The 18,317-nt window shown below is 46.7% G+C and overlaps 1 protein-coding gene across 1 annotated transcript in view; it reads left to right on the top strand.

The window, feature by feature from the left end:
• Window positions 1-18,317, top strand: part of PTPRT (protein tyrosine phosphatase receptor type T) — a 1,006,957-nt gene that overhangs the window by 380,508 nt on the left and 608,132 nt on the right. The window contains exon 6 of the mRNA XM_046677949.1: window positions 4,696-4,870. Coding sequence (XP_046533905.1) covers window positions 4,696-4,870 — 175 coding nt within the window. The remainder of the gene's footprint in view (window positions 1-4,695; window positions 4,871-18,317) is intronic.

The raw sequence follows: 18,317 nt of genomic DNA, 5'->3' as shown, positions 1-18,317 counted from the left end.
AGCCTGGTGGTTCAGGAGCTAAACAGAAAAATGTGAATCGTTCAGGGGTATGCACTTAATCCTCTCTGGTTTTGCTGGAATCTGACATCATTAAGAAGAAAAATAAATAATACTGGTGGCCAGCCCGGTGGTGTAGGGGTTAAGTTTGGCACACTCTGCTTTGGCAGCCCAGGTTCATGGGTTCGGATCCGAGGTGCAGACCTACACCACTCATCAAGCCATGCTGTGGCAGTGACCCGCATACAAAATAGAGGAAAGATTGGCACGGATGTTAGCTCAGGGTGGATTTTCCTCACACCAAAAGATGAGGATTGGCAAAAGATATTAGCTCAGGGCCAATCTCCCTCACACACACACAAAAAGTTAAAAAAAATAATAATACTGGAAGTGATAACAAAATAATATTTAAACTAAATGGGAAAAATGAATGGTTTGCACTTAATCAGCCATTGCTCTGTGTTAATTTCTTATTGCTAATATAAGAAATTCTGCAAACTTAGTGGCTTAAAACAACACAGTTTATTCCCTTATCGTTGTGGAGATCAGAAGTCAGAAATGGATCGTTTTGGGGGCTAAAATCAAGGTGTTGTCTGGACTGCATTTTTTCTGGAGGTTCCAGGGGCACATCGATTCCCTTACCTTTTCCAGTTTCTGGAGGATGCCTGCATTCCTTGGCTCATGGCTCCTTCCTCCATCTTCAAGCCATCAATCACGTCCCTCTGACCTCTGCTTCTGTTACCACATCTTCTTCTCTGACTCTGAACCTCCTGCCCATACAGCCCGTTGTGATTACATTGGGCCCATCTGGATAATCCAGGATCATCTCCCCATCTCCAGATGCTTAACTTAATCACATCTACAAACTCCCTTTTGCCGTATAAGGTGACATATTTGCCTGTTCCAGGGGTTAGGATGTGGACCTCTTTGGGAGGCCATTATCCTACCTACCCCACTTTTCATGGCTAATTTCACGGTTAGTTTGGAGAGCTCCGCTAGCAGTAGAATATGCCACATGCTAAGTGTTTTCCACGCCTTCTTGTTTATTCATCATGATAACTCCATAAAGTGAGCACCAATGGCAGATCCATCGAATATTTGGGGAAACTGAAGCTAAGAGAAATGAAATCTCTGGCCGAAGTTGCCCAAATTTGCTTGCATTTGTCTTATTATCAGTCCGTATCCTGTCTTTCCCTAGCTCCATCCCTGTCGTCTCACAAGTATCTAAATAACTGTAGCCTCCTGGGAGCTCACCTGTGACCACTGGGGTACCAGCCACATCCAGGAGAGGGTGCCTTAGATTTGGAAATAATGGCATATGAGGAGTTTTATACCAGATTGGTTTATTTATTTTTTGGCACATTATTTTTTTTTCTGCCTGGCTTTTTTCTATACTTCTTTATCCTTAACATTCAATGTTTTTATGAATATGTACTATAACTATTGTAGTTTCCATAAATTTTGTCAAGTAGATGGTGGGCCATTTCAATCTGAAGATTTAGGTCTTATTTTAATCCAGGAATGTGACCTAATATATCTTGGGATGTGATCTGTGTTCCGTTCGTTCAGCTCTCTTCCTTAGGACACCAGTTATTTATCTGGTGGTTGGTTGTCTGGTGTCTGTTTTCTTCATCTATTTGTCTCTCTCCAATTCCTTTATCTTTGCTTTCCTTGCTCTCTGGGTTAGTTTTTCAAGCCTGTCCTCCGAGTCGCTGGTTTTCTGCAGTGCTGATTCAGTTCTTCGCTGCTGATGCCATTTTGAATTCTGCAAATGGCATTGCTTGTTTCCTGTAATTCATCCCTGGGCTCCTCTGGGTTTAATTTCTTTCTTTGTACTTTTCCTTATCCACTCACCTCCTAGCCCCTGTTTTATAGAGCTCATGTGTTGACATCACTCTTGGTCTCTCCTTTTTATCCCCCACATTTCTTGGCTTTTGAAAGCATTGGATGTCTGTGCAAAAGCACTGTGTCTGATAAGCTGTCTGTTTGGTTGACATTTCTGCTTGTTTCCCCCCACATCCTATACAGCATCCCTCCCTCCACCCTCTCTTTGCCTTTTTTTTGGTCTTCAGTTCAGAAATTGGTAGCAAATAAGCAGATCCTGTTCACACCTGTTACCCACTATCCCACATTTGGGAATGAGAATGCTGGAGGAGATGACTGATGGGGGGTAGTTACCCCCACATCAGAGCAACACACATGCTATTCTCAGGACAGGCTCTGAAGCTGGATGTCTGGTTCAATCCCAGCTCTGCCACTTATGAGCTGTGCAGCCTTGGGCATGCAGTGTCACTTCTCTGAGTTTTAGCTTCCTCATGTATACAATAGTGATAATAAGTGTGCTCACCTCATGGATTTTTGTGGGGAATTAATGAGAAGGCGTGCAAACCACTTAGCCCATAATAGTGCTCAGTCACTATTAGCTTCAAAAAGAAAGAAAGAAAAGATAAAAGCATTTGTGATGTTATAAATAAATTAGGTTAGAAAATACCCACCCAAAGCCTTGTCACTCCCTTGTCCATATCTCCCATGGTGGCCCTGAAGGGCCTTGCTCAGCAATGAGGAAAATGAGCTTTCGGTGACTCCATCTCTTCGGAGGCCTTCCCATGCATTTGACCAACTCTTCCTGAAATCAGGACACATTCTTGGCATTTGCCAAAATTTCCTCTACTTCCTCCTTGCACTGTCTGGGGAAAGGGAATCGTGTTTGGGGTCTGGTCAGTTATAGTTTGATCGAGTTGTACCATCTCTTGAAAAACTGTATCAGGTGTGAGGCGGGTGGCTGGCAGCACACACAACCTTCCCCTTCCATTCCCTTGTGCTTGTTTTTGTCTGGTCATGTCGCTTAGTTTGTGGAATGGGAGCGGGTAATGGCTGCCTCTCCTACTGTCATGGCTTTTAAAAAATACCATTTATTTTATTATTTTCAAGTACAAAAGCAATACATGTTTGAGGCAGAAGGTCTAGGGAATGCCAAAAATTCAAAAGAAGAGGAAAACTGTTACCCACATTCTCTCTGTCCAGCCTGCAGCAGTCCACTGGAGGCCTTGGTTGCTCCGTGTTTCTTGGCTTCCTGCTCGCTGTCTTCCCCTGCTGTCCCACCTCGTTCGCTTGTACAGCTGAGCACGGTGGCTCTATGCCCCTTATCTCCCAGTCCTGACACATCACTGATGGGGGTGATGGAAGATGAAGTGGATGAAAGTAGGTCACACATGTGACGGAACTGTGTACTTTGTTCAGGAAGCGATGAAGATCACATCTTGGAAGACTTGGGGCGTGGGGAATCCGATAAATCTCAAGATTTCCCTAAATCTGACCTGATAATTAAAACACTCAATTTTACGTTTGGAAAATGATTTTTTTCTTTTAGTGAGGAAGATTCGCCCTGAGCTAACATCTATTGCCAATCTTCCTCTGCTTTGTATGTGGGATGCCCCCACAGCATGGCCCATGAGTGAAGTAGGTCCGTGCCCGGGATCTGAACCCACGAACCAGGGCCTCGAAGCAGAGCATGTGGAACTGTAGCCACTTGGCCACAGGACCGGCCCCCGGAAAAAGATTTTAAATTAAGGCAGGCAGTGAGGATATGGTCTCAGTGAAAAGAGGGCTTGGAAGTCCTAGATAAAGGACTTACTTGCTCTGCTTGTTTATTAACCTCACTGACATTTGGATTCTTCTAAGAAGAGCAGCAATAATACACACCTCAATCAAGGCTGTGGGGATTAAAGGGGAGACTCAGGTTCTGGCACTTAGTAGGTGCTTAATAAATATCCACCCAAACTGCATCCCTGTGCATGTGCCTTGGTGGCTCTCACAACTTGCTACTGTGAAAAGATCTCATTCAGACTCAGAATATCACACCTAGGATTCACCATGGTAAAGACAAAAATGCCTGTGCATTCACCTTGATTCTAGAAATGTTTACCGAGTCGGGAGGCTTCTGGGCATGGTGTGGGTGATGGAAAGAGCAAAGTCCTGCCTTTGGGAGTTCACAGTCTATGGTGGAAAACAGTTGTAGCAAAGTTGCGTGGGAAATTTGCACCATACATAAGAGACTGAATAGATTCCAGAGGTGGTGTGACAGTCAGGGGAACTTACTGGAGGTGGTGATGAGCTCAACTTAGGTTTATAAGGGAGAGGGAGTATCCCCAGGGAGTAGGAGATTCCAGGCAGAGGAAAGAGCGTCTGCCAAGGAGGGGAGGTGTTGAAAAGCCCCCATGCACACTCTACCCATGGGGACAGATTGTTCCCTGTGGGGGGTGCTCAGAGGCTGGGTTGGGTACCAAGGCACCAACCATGGGGCTGGGGACAGGCTGTTCATTATCGCTTCATGGGCTGTGTTCTCATTAACCTCACTGAGTCTGTCTTTGGAGAAACCCTGTGGGTTCTGCTTAAGAGATGAAGGAAAATTGGAGGAAGGTTAAGGGGCTAAGTGCCAACCCTAAATGCAGGCTGGGCAAGGCGTTTAGAAGGGGGCTGTGCCCTCTCTTCTTACCACCAGACATCCACCCTCTTGTATCAGCTCACCAGCAACGTTTATTCTTGAACCGGATCACTAGCGAAAACCAGACATGGACACTCCTTATTGTGGAAAGTCATGGGCCCCAGGGGTGTGGAGACAGGTGGAGCCTCGGTGATAGGAGTCACTCGGGAGTGTGTGATGATAGGATTTCTCCTCTCCCTTCCTGTGTCTTGCAGCAGTGGAATGGCAGGGATACGGCCCTCATGGTCACCCGCGTGGTCAACCACAGGCGCTTCTCGGCCACCGTCAGCGTGGCAGACACTGCCCAGCGAAGCGTAAGCAAGTACCGCTGTGTGATCCGCTCCGATGGTGGCTCCGGTGTGTCCAACTACGCCGAGCTGATTGTGAAAGGTGAGTGCTACCAGCCCGTGCCTCTGCCTACTGGTTGATTTTATGGGAATCCCTTGGCTCCATTCTTGGAAAGGTAGGAGGAGTTAAGGCACCTTTTCTCATCTGCTGCTCCTCCGTTCAGTAGAATGAGACACAATTTCCAATCACTCACTCCCACACACACACCAAAAAAGGGAAGTTATTGTAAAATCATGCAATATTGCATTGTTACTCGAAGTTGGGTCTTACGTATAGGATCCATACGTGAAAGCCCATGGGATGTATGACACAGAAGACATCTCCAAATTTGGCTTATTTTGCATTTAAAGTTAGAATGAAGCAATGTCCATGTGTTCTGGTGGTGTTCTATTGCAGTGTTCAGAGAGTACAATGGTTTCTGAGGGATTTTTTTTGTTGAAAACTTGATATAATGACATTACTTTGGAAGGACTTTTGAAATGAGTAATCCCCCACCCCACTGGCCTTGATTCAATTTTTCTCACTTTTCTTGTTCTTATTCACCTTGAGGTATCGTTGGCATGCTTTCCATTAAAATATGCATATTGCTTCCTTTCCTGCTTCTTTCAAGGACTGGATATCCCATTTATTTCTGAAAGTCTGTATAATCTTTATTATAATGCTTAATGGTTGTATACTATTTCATCAAGTGAATCATCCTCTTTTTTTTAATCTCCCTATTTGTAGTCATTTAGATAATTCCAGGTGTTTTTGTTTTTGTTTTATCTTTCCTTTGTGCGTGCAACAATTAACACCTCAATGGAGTTCTTCAGAAGAGAACGTTTTTATTCAATTGAACCAGATTATTTCCTCGGATAAATTCCCTCGGGGTAGAGTTGGTAGGCCAAAGAATATGAACATCTTTATGGATTTTTCTTTGTGTTACAATATTGCTTTTGCAAAAAACAGTTTGACAGTTTACACTAGAAAACAGCAGTGTATGGATGTACTCATTTTCCAGCATTATGTTCACCGATTAAAATTTTAATATAGCATAATTTAGTGAATGAAATAATGAAGGTATTTATCTTATGCTAGCTGTAGAATGATGCCTGGTGTGTTTGAAGGTAAAAACATTGATCGACCCCCCAGAAGGCTCCTGAGTTGGTTTCCTTAGTCAAAGTATAGGTTCGTATGTAACCCTTGACCTCTGTTTGCTGGCCTCCATGGAACTGGTAGCCTGGCCTGGATCAGACTAGAGGTTGCAGCCTGGAATTCTCTCTTCTGGGCTGTCCTGATTCTAGATGGATATTCACAAGGCTGAGCGTTTGTCATCATTCAGGTCTCAGCTTGAATGGCATCATGCTGTCCGTCTTCTCTGAGAGAATTTCCCTGGCCCCCCCATTCTGGTGGTTGCTTTCTATCAATAAGCTTTTCTGTTTGTCTACAGAGCACTCAGCACACTTCAAAATTATGGTTCTCCCTTATTTCTTTACTTGGTAATTTTCTGTCTTCCCCTCTAGGATCTAAGCTCTTTGAGAAGAGGGGGCATCTTCTACTTGGTTCATGGTTCACAATAAGTCCCTCAGGCTTAGCTGAGTGCCTGTCACAAGTGCTGAGCACATCGAACCATGTGAAATCACCAATAGCTGACTGTTTCGACCCGCATCATCAGTCATTTTATAAGGCTAAACCTTGAAATATTTGTTGAATGATGGATGAATGAATGAATTACTGGCCTCAGCAGGAATTCATGTCATCATCATAATGCCATGAACACTTAAGCTAAATATCAACAAATTAGACAGTCATGAACAAAACAACTAACAGAAAAAGAAATCATCTTTAAAATCGTATACATTGAATGCCATTAATACATAAAAGAAATCATCATTTTGATTGCATTAGGCTCATATCTTTGCTTTCTTGGTGCCGTAAGATTGATTTCTATGACAAAGTGCCCTTTTCAGGCCTTTCAGGTGCTCAGTGATTATGTCATTTCCTGAGCTGTCCCCCCTGGAACGCCGATTAGACCTCTTTTCTCTCCCACACTGGAATGGAAGCCCCATGAGAGAAGGGACTGTGCTTTCTCATGCTGCCCATGGTCTTGCCAGCACCTTGCATGTGCCTGGCACACAGTTGGTGATGACAGAATAGGGCGAATGATTGTGGGAGCTAGTGTAACGCTCTGAGCTTTTCACACACCAAGAAACAGAACCAGAAAATGCTTGGTCCGTTCTTTCCTTATGTCCTCAGTTGTGGGAGAGGAGGAAGCCAAGGCCCTTGGGAACAGAGGATGTGCTTTCCATGGTGAAGCGTCATTGCCTTTATTTGGAGGGGTCGCCAGTGGTACTGGGGCAGTGATTTGTCCTTTGCTGGCAGTGCGTCTGGGCCAGAGTTCAGCCTGGAGGGAGCACTCCACGGACCAAGTTTGTGACTATAATTCAGAAGCCACCACAGCTCTGAACCCCCTCGCAGCTCCCTGTTAAGGGATGCCCTGGGTGGCCTCCTTCTGAGGTCTCCTTCCCCGTGGACGATGGCGGGTCGGCACGCCCTGTAACCTGTCCTGTTGTATTACACCTTGATAAAGTCCTTTATGGGATATCACTATTTTTGGTGCCCATTTTTTCCCCCTATTGCATTTTTTTCCTTTTTCCTTTCAGCTGGTGGTAAGCTAGAAGCTGGGCCCCTTGCGTGTAGAATTCCCTTTACATATGCAACCTAACTGAGTCCTAAATGTGGCTCTGCACCTTGGTTTTATTTGAACTCATTTCACAGCTGAAAGAACCGCCACAGCCAGGTTGAGAAGCAGAGAGCAGTCCTAAGGGGCAGAGCTGGAGCCCACCCTGGGGCTGGCGCATGCTATTTTGGCCACACCTGGAGGCCTTGTTGGCACCTGGTTTCATAATGTCATGAACAGTGTCGAAAGGGTCCAGACAGCAGGCAAGGCTCATGACAGGAGTCCCTGGACTTGTTGCCAACTTGCCCTTTGAACTCATGTCCCTCCTCCCACCACTCCCCCACCTCTCTTGAATGGGGTACTAACTTCCAGGTTCCTGGAGGAATGAATTTAACCCTTCCCTACCCACACACACACTCCTGAAGAGCCAGTGGTACCCAAGCCAAACAAGAATATGAAAGGCAGGGACCCCCAGAAGCAGAGTGTCCAGGGGAAGCCTGTCACCCTGGAGGGTATGCCCGGGAACCCATTGGAAGCAGCAAACAGAGCATTTGGCGGAAAGTGTCTTAAGAATGACTCACTTACCTCTTGGCGCCCCTTGCCGTGCTGAGCCAGGATGCTTAAATTATTTAATACTGAAGTATTTGTATTTGTAAAAAAAAAAAAACCAAGGGAAGAATATAAATCTTCCTTCTTTCAGGGAAGGGAGAAAGTCTGAGAATCAAAACAAAACAAAACAAAAATATTCTCAAGGTCTAAGTGCTCTTCCAGCGGCTGGGGCTGCTCCTCAGGTTGAATTTCCTCTTCCTGGTTTACATGTCACACAGATGGTGTGGGCTGAGGGGGGGGGAGCTGACACTGGGGCATCACAAAGGAAAACCACCCCTGGGCAGCATTTTTTCCATGTTTCCTGCCTTTAGTCTCAATTCAGAGACAGGAAGGAGCTCTGGAGTGGGGATGCTCCAGTTTGAGTCCTGGCCCCATCGCATCCCCACTCTGTGACTTGAACATCAACCTCTCCCAGCTTTGGCTGGCTCACTGGGAATGCGGGAATAGGATTCCTTCCCTCAGAGGGTGTGTGTCCTGAGGATTAAATGAGACAATGGATCTAGGAGGTTTTAGAACAGTGCCTGTCCCACTAGCCTATAGGTGTTTGTTAAATAAAATAAATAACTGGCCAGTGTGGGTGGGATTTCCCAGGTAAGAAAGTAAGAGGGTGAAGGGCTGGCTGGCTGGGTGGCGACCCGACACCCGACGCTGGTGCCGATTTGCTTGCTGTCTGTGTGGCCTTGGAGAGATCATTTAAGGCCTCCTCTGCAAAGTGGGGCTGGTGCTCTCTCCTCTGCAGTCATGTGCTGAGAATAAGGAAAGGGAGGGAGGAAGTATCAAAGTGGGGGCCAACATGTGGTCTTGGGAACATTTGGGTCATGGAGTCCACGCTGGGTCAGATTCCTGGGACTCCTCTTCTATCCACCACTGGTGAGCCAGGAACAGAGGACAAGGGAAAAGTAGCTGGTCCTGCTTATGCTCAGCCACCTGACCACATGGGCTCCCTCCCCCTGCCATCACTCATTCAGAACTTGGGCCATGCAGGGGTTGGGAGGTCATAGGGCCCCGCAGCATCCAAAGGTGCCAGGAACTGGAGGGCCCTCTGATGGCGTCCACGGCAGGTGCTTGTGCTGGGCCGGGCACTGGAGGCCCAGGCTGGGTCTCTGTGTCTCCCTAAGCTGGCGTGGTTATGGCTGGTTGGCTGGCGGCTAAGGTGCCATCCTGGGACTGAGAGCATCACTGCTTCAGAAGATGCTGCCTAAGTTAAGTGTAGGTAATATCAAATTCTCGAGGCGGCACACAGATCAAAATGAAAGCAAATTGGAATTACTTAATTCTGAAGAGCTGTTTATTGAGTTGTGGTAATGTACCTGGGTCTACATTAGATGACTCTGTAATTGAGGTTTCGCTCGATTGACAATCCGGCCCCTCAGCCTACCTGTTCCACATCAGTGCTCATAAATGCACTTCCTCTCTCCCTGTCTCTGCGTTTCCTGCTGTCTTCGATTTCAAGGTGTTTCAGCTTATCCCAAGGACGGAGGTGTCTTCAACCAAAGTTATGCAGATGCAGTCCTGATGAACATCTGCTAACATAAAGAATTTGTGGTTGGTAGTGATTTTTAAATCTGTCTTCCAGTTCTATTTAACAACCTGCCGTGGGCTCAGAACCCTCTCATCAATATGCGGGTTAGTGCCCGGAAGAAAGCTAATGTTGGCGCTGGGAGTCAGGTGTTCTGATTTAAGTACTGATGTGACTTCCTACCAAGGTAGAAAGAGTCAGGAGTAGGGCTTTTTGGTTGTAAACACACCCGAATTTCAATTCAGTCCTGCTCTCAGCTGTCTGTGTGACTTCAGGCAAATTACATATTCACTCTGGGCCTCAGTTGCCTCATCTATTCAACGGGGCTGAATGTATCTAAATGGATTCCCATGAGAGGGAGGCAATATATATATATAGATCCTAGTACAAAGTGGACACCATACCGTTATATCTGTGACTATTGATCATCATATTTTATGGTTATTATTAAGGGTATTGCCAAAACACATTGTTCATTTTTCCTTGTCCTGCTTAAAGGAGAGCTTACCTGTACTATGGAAGTCTGAATTTAGTCCTCTGAAGGCCTCTCTCCTCTGAGATGGGGTTGGGGTCCTCAAGTGCACCCCACAGGTCGAAGTCATTTGCAGAAATCCTTTACTTATGTTGGGCTTTCTATTTCCCCCTAACATTCTGTTCCAGTATTTAACGCCTCCTGAGGTTGTACCAGGTTGGGCACGTCGAGTCTACCACCTGGGATGGCAGCAGTGGATGAGTGGGGCTGCTCCATTCTGGAGCCCATGCTCACCGCTGACCACTGCCTTGACATGGCCCATTTTGCTCACATCGCTCGTCCAGTTCCTCTTGGCGTTTGAGTTCACAGCCCCTGGTTTAGAGCTCGCATGGCTGGAGTAGCTGCCTCATTCCTGTGTTCATTTGTAATAGTTTATTGGGCCCTAACTAAGTGTCAGGTAGGATGATAAGCTCCTGGTCTAGCAGGAAGAATCATGCAAACCTGTGACGCGTGGCCATCTTGTTTGCGTCAGGCACCTACTACACTGTCTGACTAATCCTATCAACAATTCTACGATATAGGTGCTGTTAGCATCCCCCTTTTACAAATGAGGGCATGGAGGCTTAGAGAGGTTGAGTAACTTTCCCAAGGTCACACAGCTTATACCTGGCAGAGCTAGGATTTAAAGCTAGGCCTGCCTGTGCCTCACACCATGCTCTTTCTTCTATACCACATTCTTTTTTTTTTTTTTTAAGATTGGCGCCTGAGCTAACAACTGTTGCCAATCTTCTTCTTCTTCTTTTTTTTTTTTTCCTGCTTTTTCTCCCCAAATCCCCCCAGTACATAGTTGCATATTTTAGTTGTGGGTCCTTTTAGTTGTGGCATGTGGGATGTCACTTCAACATGGCCTGCCGAGCAGTGCCGTGTCCATGCCCGGGATCCGAACCAGTGAAACCCTGGGCCACCAAAGCGGAGCGTGCGAACTTAACAACTTGGCCATGGGGCCGGCCCCCTATACCACATTTCTTATACAATCCAATATGGTAGATCTTGTGATCTGGTGTGAGCTGAAGAAACACAGAGGGTGAAAAAATTAATGCAGTTTGGGAAAGTCCTGTAAGGTTTCTCAGAGTGGTCCCATCTAAGCTGGGTCCTGTGGCCTGGCAGGCTCATGAGCAGGGACACCCTGGGTCACAGCTTTGAGACATGAGTGGGTGACATGTTTGAGGCAGGAAATGTAGGCAGGGGACATTTGCAGAGTCTTTGTACCAGAGTCAAGTTGGAGCTTTGTTTTGTAGGAGTCGGGGGCTTCAATGGACGCCCCGGTCTATGGTCCATGGACAGTAGTGCGCACACACTCCTGAGTCAGGAGCTCTGCATCTGTCTATTCTCTTTCCTGGTGCTTGCCTGTGCCCAGGGGAAAGCTGTTGTCAGGCAGGTGACTTTGGTAAGAGACGCTGCCTGTGTTTCGAAGAGGAGTGAAGATTAGAGGCATCCAGGACTGGGACTCCTGGAAGCAGACTTGGCAGAGATTTGAGTGCAAGCAGTTTATTTGGGATGTAGAGAGGTGAGGCAGGGAAAAAAGGACGGTCAATAAAGGGGGCATTTTCAAGGGACCACTGTGGGCATCTGGAGCCGGATTCTGGGGGAACTCTGAGATTCAGTGTGGACTTCTAAGAAGGGAGGGAGCTGGCTATTTGCCCCATAGTCCCCCACAAGTCGTTGGTTGAGAACTTCTCCTGGGGCGTTAATTTCTTGGAACTTCCAGGCTGTTGCTCAGGACAGAGGGGCCTCCCAGGGCTTTGGTGAGAGCACACAGCCACTGAGATTCGTGGGATACCACAGCTTCTGCTCCTGCAGAAGCATCTGCAGCCTTCCGAGGTGACCAAGGCTGCCGGCCCTGTCTCATCGGTGAGAGCAGCCATGGAAGGAAGACAACTGCCTGCTCAGAGAAGAGGGAAAGCTGGCAACCCCTGAGCATTCGGCTTGGACAGCCACAGAGCTCTGCAAAGGCTGCCAGCAGAACCGGACTAGGAGCATCCATTCCTGTTCTCCGCCAGCCCTCAGCGGCAAAGACGAGCTGGGGGCTATATCGCTCAGAGGTCAGAGAGCAGGCTTGGGGTAAAAGAGCCTCGGCTGGAATCTGGCCTCTGCTTTGTAAACCCCCCTTTCTAAGTCTATCTAGAACCCCTCCACTCTCCAGCTTTGTGGGCCATATAGGTTCTGTTGCAACGACTCAACTCTGGTGTTGTAGCAAAAGCAGCCACAGAAAATATGTAACTGAATGAATGTGGCTGTGTGGCAATGAAACTTTATTTACAGAAACAGGCACAGGGCTGTATTTGGTTCCTGGGCCACAGTTTGCTGATCATTGCACGGGGGGACCAAACCCTCCTCTCTTTTCAGTTGGATGACTATGCCAGCTTCCTCCCTGCTCCCCTCATGTACCACTGAGGTCTGTTCTCTATGAGCAGCCTGGGTGATAGTTTGGAAACAAGTTAAATCATAGCATCTCCCTGTTCAGAACCCTCTAGTAGCTTCTATCATACTCTGAATAAAATCCAAACCTCTTAACACAGTCTGTAGATCTGGCCCCTTTCTATCCCTCCTGAACCCCCTCCCCACATTTGTCCTCTCACTCTCCTCTCTAACCACATTGGTCCATTTCCTCTTCCTTGAACCACACCAAGATAATCCTGACCTCAGGATCTTTGCACTTGCTGTTCTCTCTTTGCCTGAAATGCTTTTCTTCTAGATAATTGTGAGGCCCATTTGTTTTATTCACTGTGGTCTCTGCTCAGACATCAGCTTCTCAGAGAGCCTCCCCTGACCACCTTATCTAAAAATAGCACCTATCCCTACCTCTTGTAACTCTGTGTTGTTGTACTAGGCTGTGGGTTTCTTCCTAGCTCTCATTGCTGTCTGTCATTGTCATTCACATCTGTATATTGCACAAGCTCCTGTAGGAAGAAGCTCTGTAGGTCTCGCTTCCTGTTGGATTCACGACACCTAGGACAGTATCCAGCTTGTAGCAGGTGCTCAAACACGTGCCATGTCCAATGAAGAGTTTTCAAATCCTTATTTCGCAAGCAGGCAGTAGCGCTGCAGACGCCCCACCGTTCTTTCCATTTCCAAAGTTCTCCTTGTTGTTTGAGCTCTAGGTTTTTCTCCTACCTCTGAGCAAGCTCTGTCTCCTTTATGGGTACCTCTTTATCTTCTCCTTTAAGTGTTGTTTTTTCCCTTCATTCTTTTCTTCCTAGTTATGGAAGCTGTGAGCTTTGTAATTCTCTGCGTTCCTCCAATGGCCTTCCTCTGTTCTGCTTTGGTTGCAATTTGGGGTCTCAGTTGACCTGCCATAGCCATGCTCCTTATCCACTTTACCATGTGGCTATTTTGATGGTCTTTTTAAAAACCTCTGGGCCTTCTTCAGTGCCTGTTGAGGGAAGACTTCTCTCACGGTGAGCCCTCCCTGTTCCCCCCAGAGTCCTGCCTACTGGAGTAGACCTGCTGCAGCCTGTCTAAAAGCTGAGCACCTTTTCATGTCAGCCTTAGCCCACCTCCTCCCCCCAACTCCATGACTGACCTTGGCTTTCCTGGAAGACACTATTTCAGAGAAACCTCAGCATCTTCATCTTCTCTGCAGGCTGCATGCTCTGTAGGAAAAGATCCTGATGCTGGGGTTCTTATTTTTTGTCTTTCTTCAACCATAGCTTTTATTAACGGGTTGCATCACTTTGTTGTTTTTTTTTTTTTTTGCTATGACTGCTATTGGCAAGAACACACAGATTGCAAATCAGAGGTCTTGGGTTCAAATCCTCGTTCTTCCCTATGTTAGCTGTGTGAACTAGGAAAATCATCCCATGACTCTCTAATTATAAAATGGAACAGTAGTGCCAGTTCCCCTAGATTTGGGGGAGGGTCATATGTTCACCCTTTGTGAACAAAGTTCTGTCCATCTGTTTATGCTTGTCTCCGTCAATCTCCATCTTCCCCACGTTTGCCAGCTGCCCGATCTTAGTCCCCGACTCCCTCGTTCTTGGATAACGTCACTGTTAGTTTTTCATGGGAAGAGAAAAATGACAGATGGGAAGAAAGTAGGAAACTTAACTTGGACATATGTGTGTGGGGGGGAGGCGAACCAGGAGATATCTATGTATATTGTATTCTATATGGGCACAAAGACCAGCTTATTTTTGAAAAAGCGTAAATGTGGATAAATAAAACCTGACAAGTATTGGTTTCCTTGAATTATTTTGACTACTTCATCAGCTGCATGCTGATGTGTTACATTAACACTTTTAACGCCTCTTGAAATTAAATCAAATGGCAATTGCATTAAATCCTCATTCGCTTGGAACATTACCCTCCTGTGTTCAAATGGAAGAATGATCTGGGTAATGGAATGAGCTGCAGGGTGTGTAGTTCGCTAACATTTGTGGACCATTTATTGCATGCCAGACGCTGCACTGGGTATTTCACATGCGATTCCATTTAATCTTCATCTGTTCCCGTGTTTCTGATGAGGATGCTGGAGCCTGATTACCCAGCCTGTGTACCGTCTCACAGGTCTGTCCTCTTCCTACTGTAACTGAGACTCTTTCCCGATGCTTCTAATGCTAATTTTCCATAATGTTTTAATCTGTGGCAGATATACTTGGAATATTGTTTCTGAGGACCTAAGTTTCAGGCTCAGTTAAACTCAGCTACACCGCGGACCCCAGATGTGGGAAGGATGCTCCAGGTCACTCTCTCTGTCTCCTCACTGGAGCCTAATTCATCTCTGAAATGTTACAGCCTCTGCCTAGATACTCAACGGTCCTTAACTGAGGGTGATTTTGCCCCCCACGGGTCATTTGGCAATGCTTTGAGATATTTTTAATTGTCACACCTGGGAAGAGAGTACCAGCATCCAGTGGGCGGAGGCCAGAGATGCTGCTAGACTTCCTACAATGCACAGGACAGCGTTCACCACAAAGAAATCTCCAGCCCCAAAGGCCAGTTGTGCTGAGTGAGGTTGAGAAACCCTGACCCAGACTGCTTCCCATGAGGAGGCGTCTTTATCTCTGATGCCCTCGTGTTCATCTGCATTCCTGTGGGCTTCTGGCCAGGTGGAGCGTGAGATGTGGGAGGAAGAAGGTAGAGCTAGTTATGTGGCTATGAAGAAGCGATTCAGCTTCTCTGAGTCTCAGTCTCTCTGTCTGGAAAATTGACATTTGATTTCTGGTTTACTCTGACTTGTGGCTCTGGGCCTCTGCTCTCCCTTGTTCTCGTTAGACACTCGTGGAGACCCAGGAAAAGGAAAATTCAGACCACCTCCCTCATACTGGGAACGTGAGAAACTCTGGGTAGCTCTTAGGCCAATAAAGCTGCTAAGTGTGCACCAGACCTGGAGCCCCTCTACCACTGAAGTTGTGATCTTCACTGGAGTTGTGATCCAGAAGCAGCTTCCTAACCAGGGACTACGTTTCCCAGCATGCCTTCTTCTTAGTAGGGCCATGTCATTCATTCTGGTCAAAGGAAGGTGAGCAGAGGTGCTGTGCATCCTTTCAGAGCTAAAGTGTTTAAAAAGTAGAGAGTCATTCTCCACACTCCCTCTTCCCTCTTTGGTTGGCTGGATGCAGACAACTCCAAGCCCCTAGAAGGTGGCAGAGTCAAAATATCAAACAATCCTGGGTCCCTGAATCACCTTGCGGAGAAAAATTGCATGCTGCTTAAGCACGCCTGTTATTTAAACATAATACGCTCTTATCGTGTTAAGTTGTTACTGAAAGTTCCGTCTCTGATCCTGATGCCAATCCAAATAATGAGAACAGAGTCTTGGGAGAAGAAAGAAAGCCTTTACTTTGCCAGGCAGAGGGAGCAAAGCAAAGGGCTAGTGCCCCCAAGTTGCTTGCTCCCCATTAAGAAATAGGTAGGGGTTTTTATTGGGGGTTTAAGGTAGGGAGGCCATGGCCTTCTTGGTCAGTGTTTTACCATTGGCCTGTGTCTGGGGCTGCTTCCAGTGGAGGAGACACAGGATTTCTCAGATGAGTGTCCTTGGCTGTTTATCTCCATGGGGGAAGGCAGACTCTGACGTCAGGAAGCCGAGAAGTTGGGCCTGGGGAGCTTCGGTTTCTTGATATTCTCTGGACGTTAGTTTCTCCATAAAAGAACTTCAAGGTCCTGTGATTAGCTACAACTTTGGTGGGAGCCCAGTTTGAGGCCATCTGGACTTTAACAATTTGTAACTTCTATTTGGTTGTAAAGCTAGGGAGTCAGAGGTTAAAGAAAGGAACATTTACACATGAGTGTAACTAAAGACCCAGGGAACTGGGAATGCAGGCTTTTAGTTTTAACCCCATACATGCCAGGTTCACTGTAGGGGAACCAATATCAGGGCTGATATTAACTAAGAGCTGGTAACAAAGCTACTGCTCTCTGGGGTTTATTTGCTACAGGGGCTAGTAACAGTAATTAATACAAGTTGATCAAGAAAAGTCATTAGCAACCTCCCCCAGCTTATCTCTTGAACCAAAGCTTTCTAGTCTACCTCAAAAGAGGTGAAAAGATACTTCTTTCTTCTCCCACTGACACTGGGCTCAAGGGTCCATGTTCTGGACAACCTGAAAGCTGCACAATTTTTTTTTTTTTTTTTGTCAGTTGTTGCTTTTATAAAGATTAAAATAAAGTGTCTCTCTCTAACCATTATTTATTGATGTAGAGTCTAAAAATCCCACAACAATATGTGAGGGCAGAAATTGTGTGTTTATGTTAAGGAAAGGAGTCGAGATGGCCTTGGCTGCGGCCCATGAAGCTCAGGAACTATGGGAGCTCAGGTAGAGTCTGGCCAGATGTGACAGATGGAAGCTCAATCCAGAAGGCTGGGTCTTGCATTAGGAGTCCAAGGACCAGTGATACCTCTGTCAGGTGTATCAGGGTTTAGGACGCCAACCATATATAGGTGAACAAGAGAGCAGAAAGGCTGGACAGGGGTTGGTCTAGGGCTCTGGTCCCAGGAGGACTTGATCCGTGAGGTAGGATGTCTAGGTGAACAGTCCGAGTCAGCCGAGCTGGCCATGGGAGCTGTCCTCATGCCCAGATTCCCCCAGCACACTACCTCTTCAACCCAAACCAGTTTACCTACCAGTGGAGCCCAGTGACTCCAACTGGGAATGGATGGGATGAGGAGAAGGGCAGAGTAAAGCATTATGCACTTCAAAAACAAGCACCATCAATCATTTAGAAATGATCCTCATGAAGAAATCATGACAATACATGTAAAAATAAAAGCTGGAGCAATTAGCAGGAGGCAGATGTCAAAAAGCATTTGCGGGGTAGCGGGGTCCCAAGGTAATCAGTGGGGTTCGTTATGCCCACACTGTTGTTTCTAAAGTCCACGCTCATGTCCCCTGCCCAGGCTGTGCTCCCATCCTGATCCAGGGAACTGGGAGCCAGTGCTCAGGTGAGGTTTCGCTTAGAAGGGAGATAACCTGCATTTTACTGCTAATTAGCTTTGAATAATCATTTGTCTGGGCCTCAGCTTTCCTATTTGTCAAAAGAGTAGGCTGTATGCAAGTGGGTTTCAAGCTTATTCGCCCCCTTAAGCAATAGCACGCCTTCCTAAAATAGTATGAGAAACAAATGACGTAGCTCTGCGGAATCATGGGGCTCCTAGAATAGTATAAAATCTCTGTTTCCCCACCACCTGGGCAGGTGGATTTTTTTGCTTCTTTAAAGGTGTTTTTTTTTTTTTTTTTTTTTCCCAAACGCATATGGTCCTCCTCCTTTCTCAAGCTTTCCTGGACCCTGATAGAAACATGGGGCTAGAATTTGGCCTCTTCTCTTTGAAATGAAGTGTGCTTGCACCAGCTTTTCATTATCAATCAGAGTCGCAGGCCTGTTGCTTTCTCTGTGTATCCAGAGGCAGATGTGATTTGCCTGTGGCCCAGTAAATGGAAGCACTCCTTCCTGATGGAGCTTGGCCCAGTGTGTGGAGCAGGCCATTACTGGCAGAGCGGCCGGTCGTCTGTTGTCAGCGAGGAAAAGCCTCCTGTTTGAGTTAATCAGCGGTAAAATGTGCTCTGTGGTTTGCTCTTCTAGTCTCTCAAACATGTGAGCAGGGAGCTGCTGGGCTCCCAGTGAGACAGGACTGGGCTTTGCTGTGTCTTCACTAGCAGTTAAAATGCCCTTCCTAAGGGGAGGCGAGGAGGCTGCACTTTAGAAACAGGCAGGCAGGTCTGACTGTTGCCTC

Source organism: Equus quagga, chromosome 12 (genome assembly GCF_021613505.1).
Source record: "Equus quagga isolate Etosha38 chromosome 12, UCLA_HA_Equagga_1.0, whole genome shotgun sequence".
Taxonomy (NCBI): Eukaryota; Metazoa; Chordata; class Mammalia; order Perissodactyla; family Equidae; genus Equus; species Equus quagga.
This window is presented reverse-complemented; position numbering and strand designations above follow the sequence as displayed.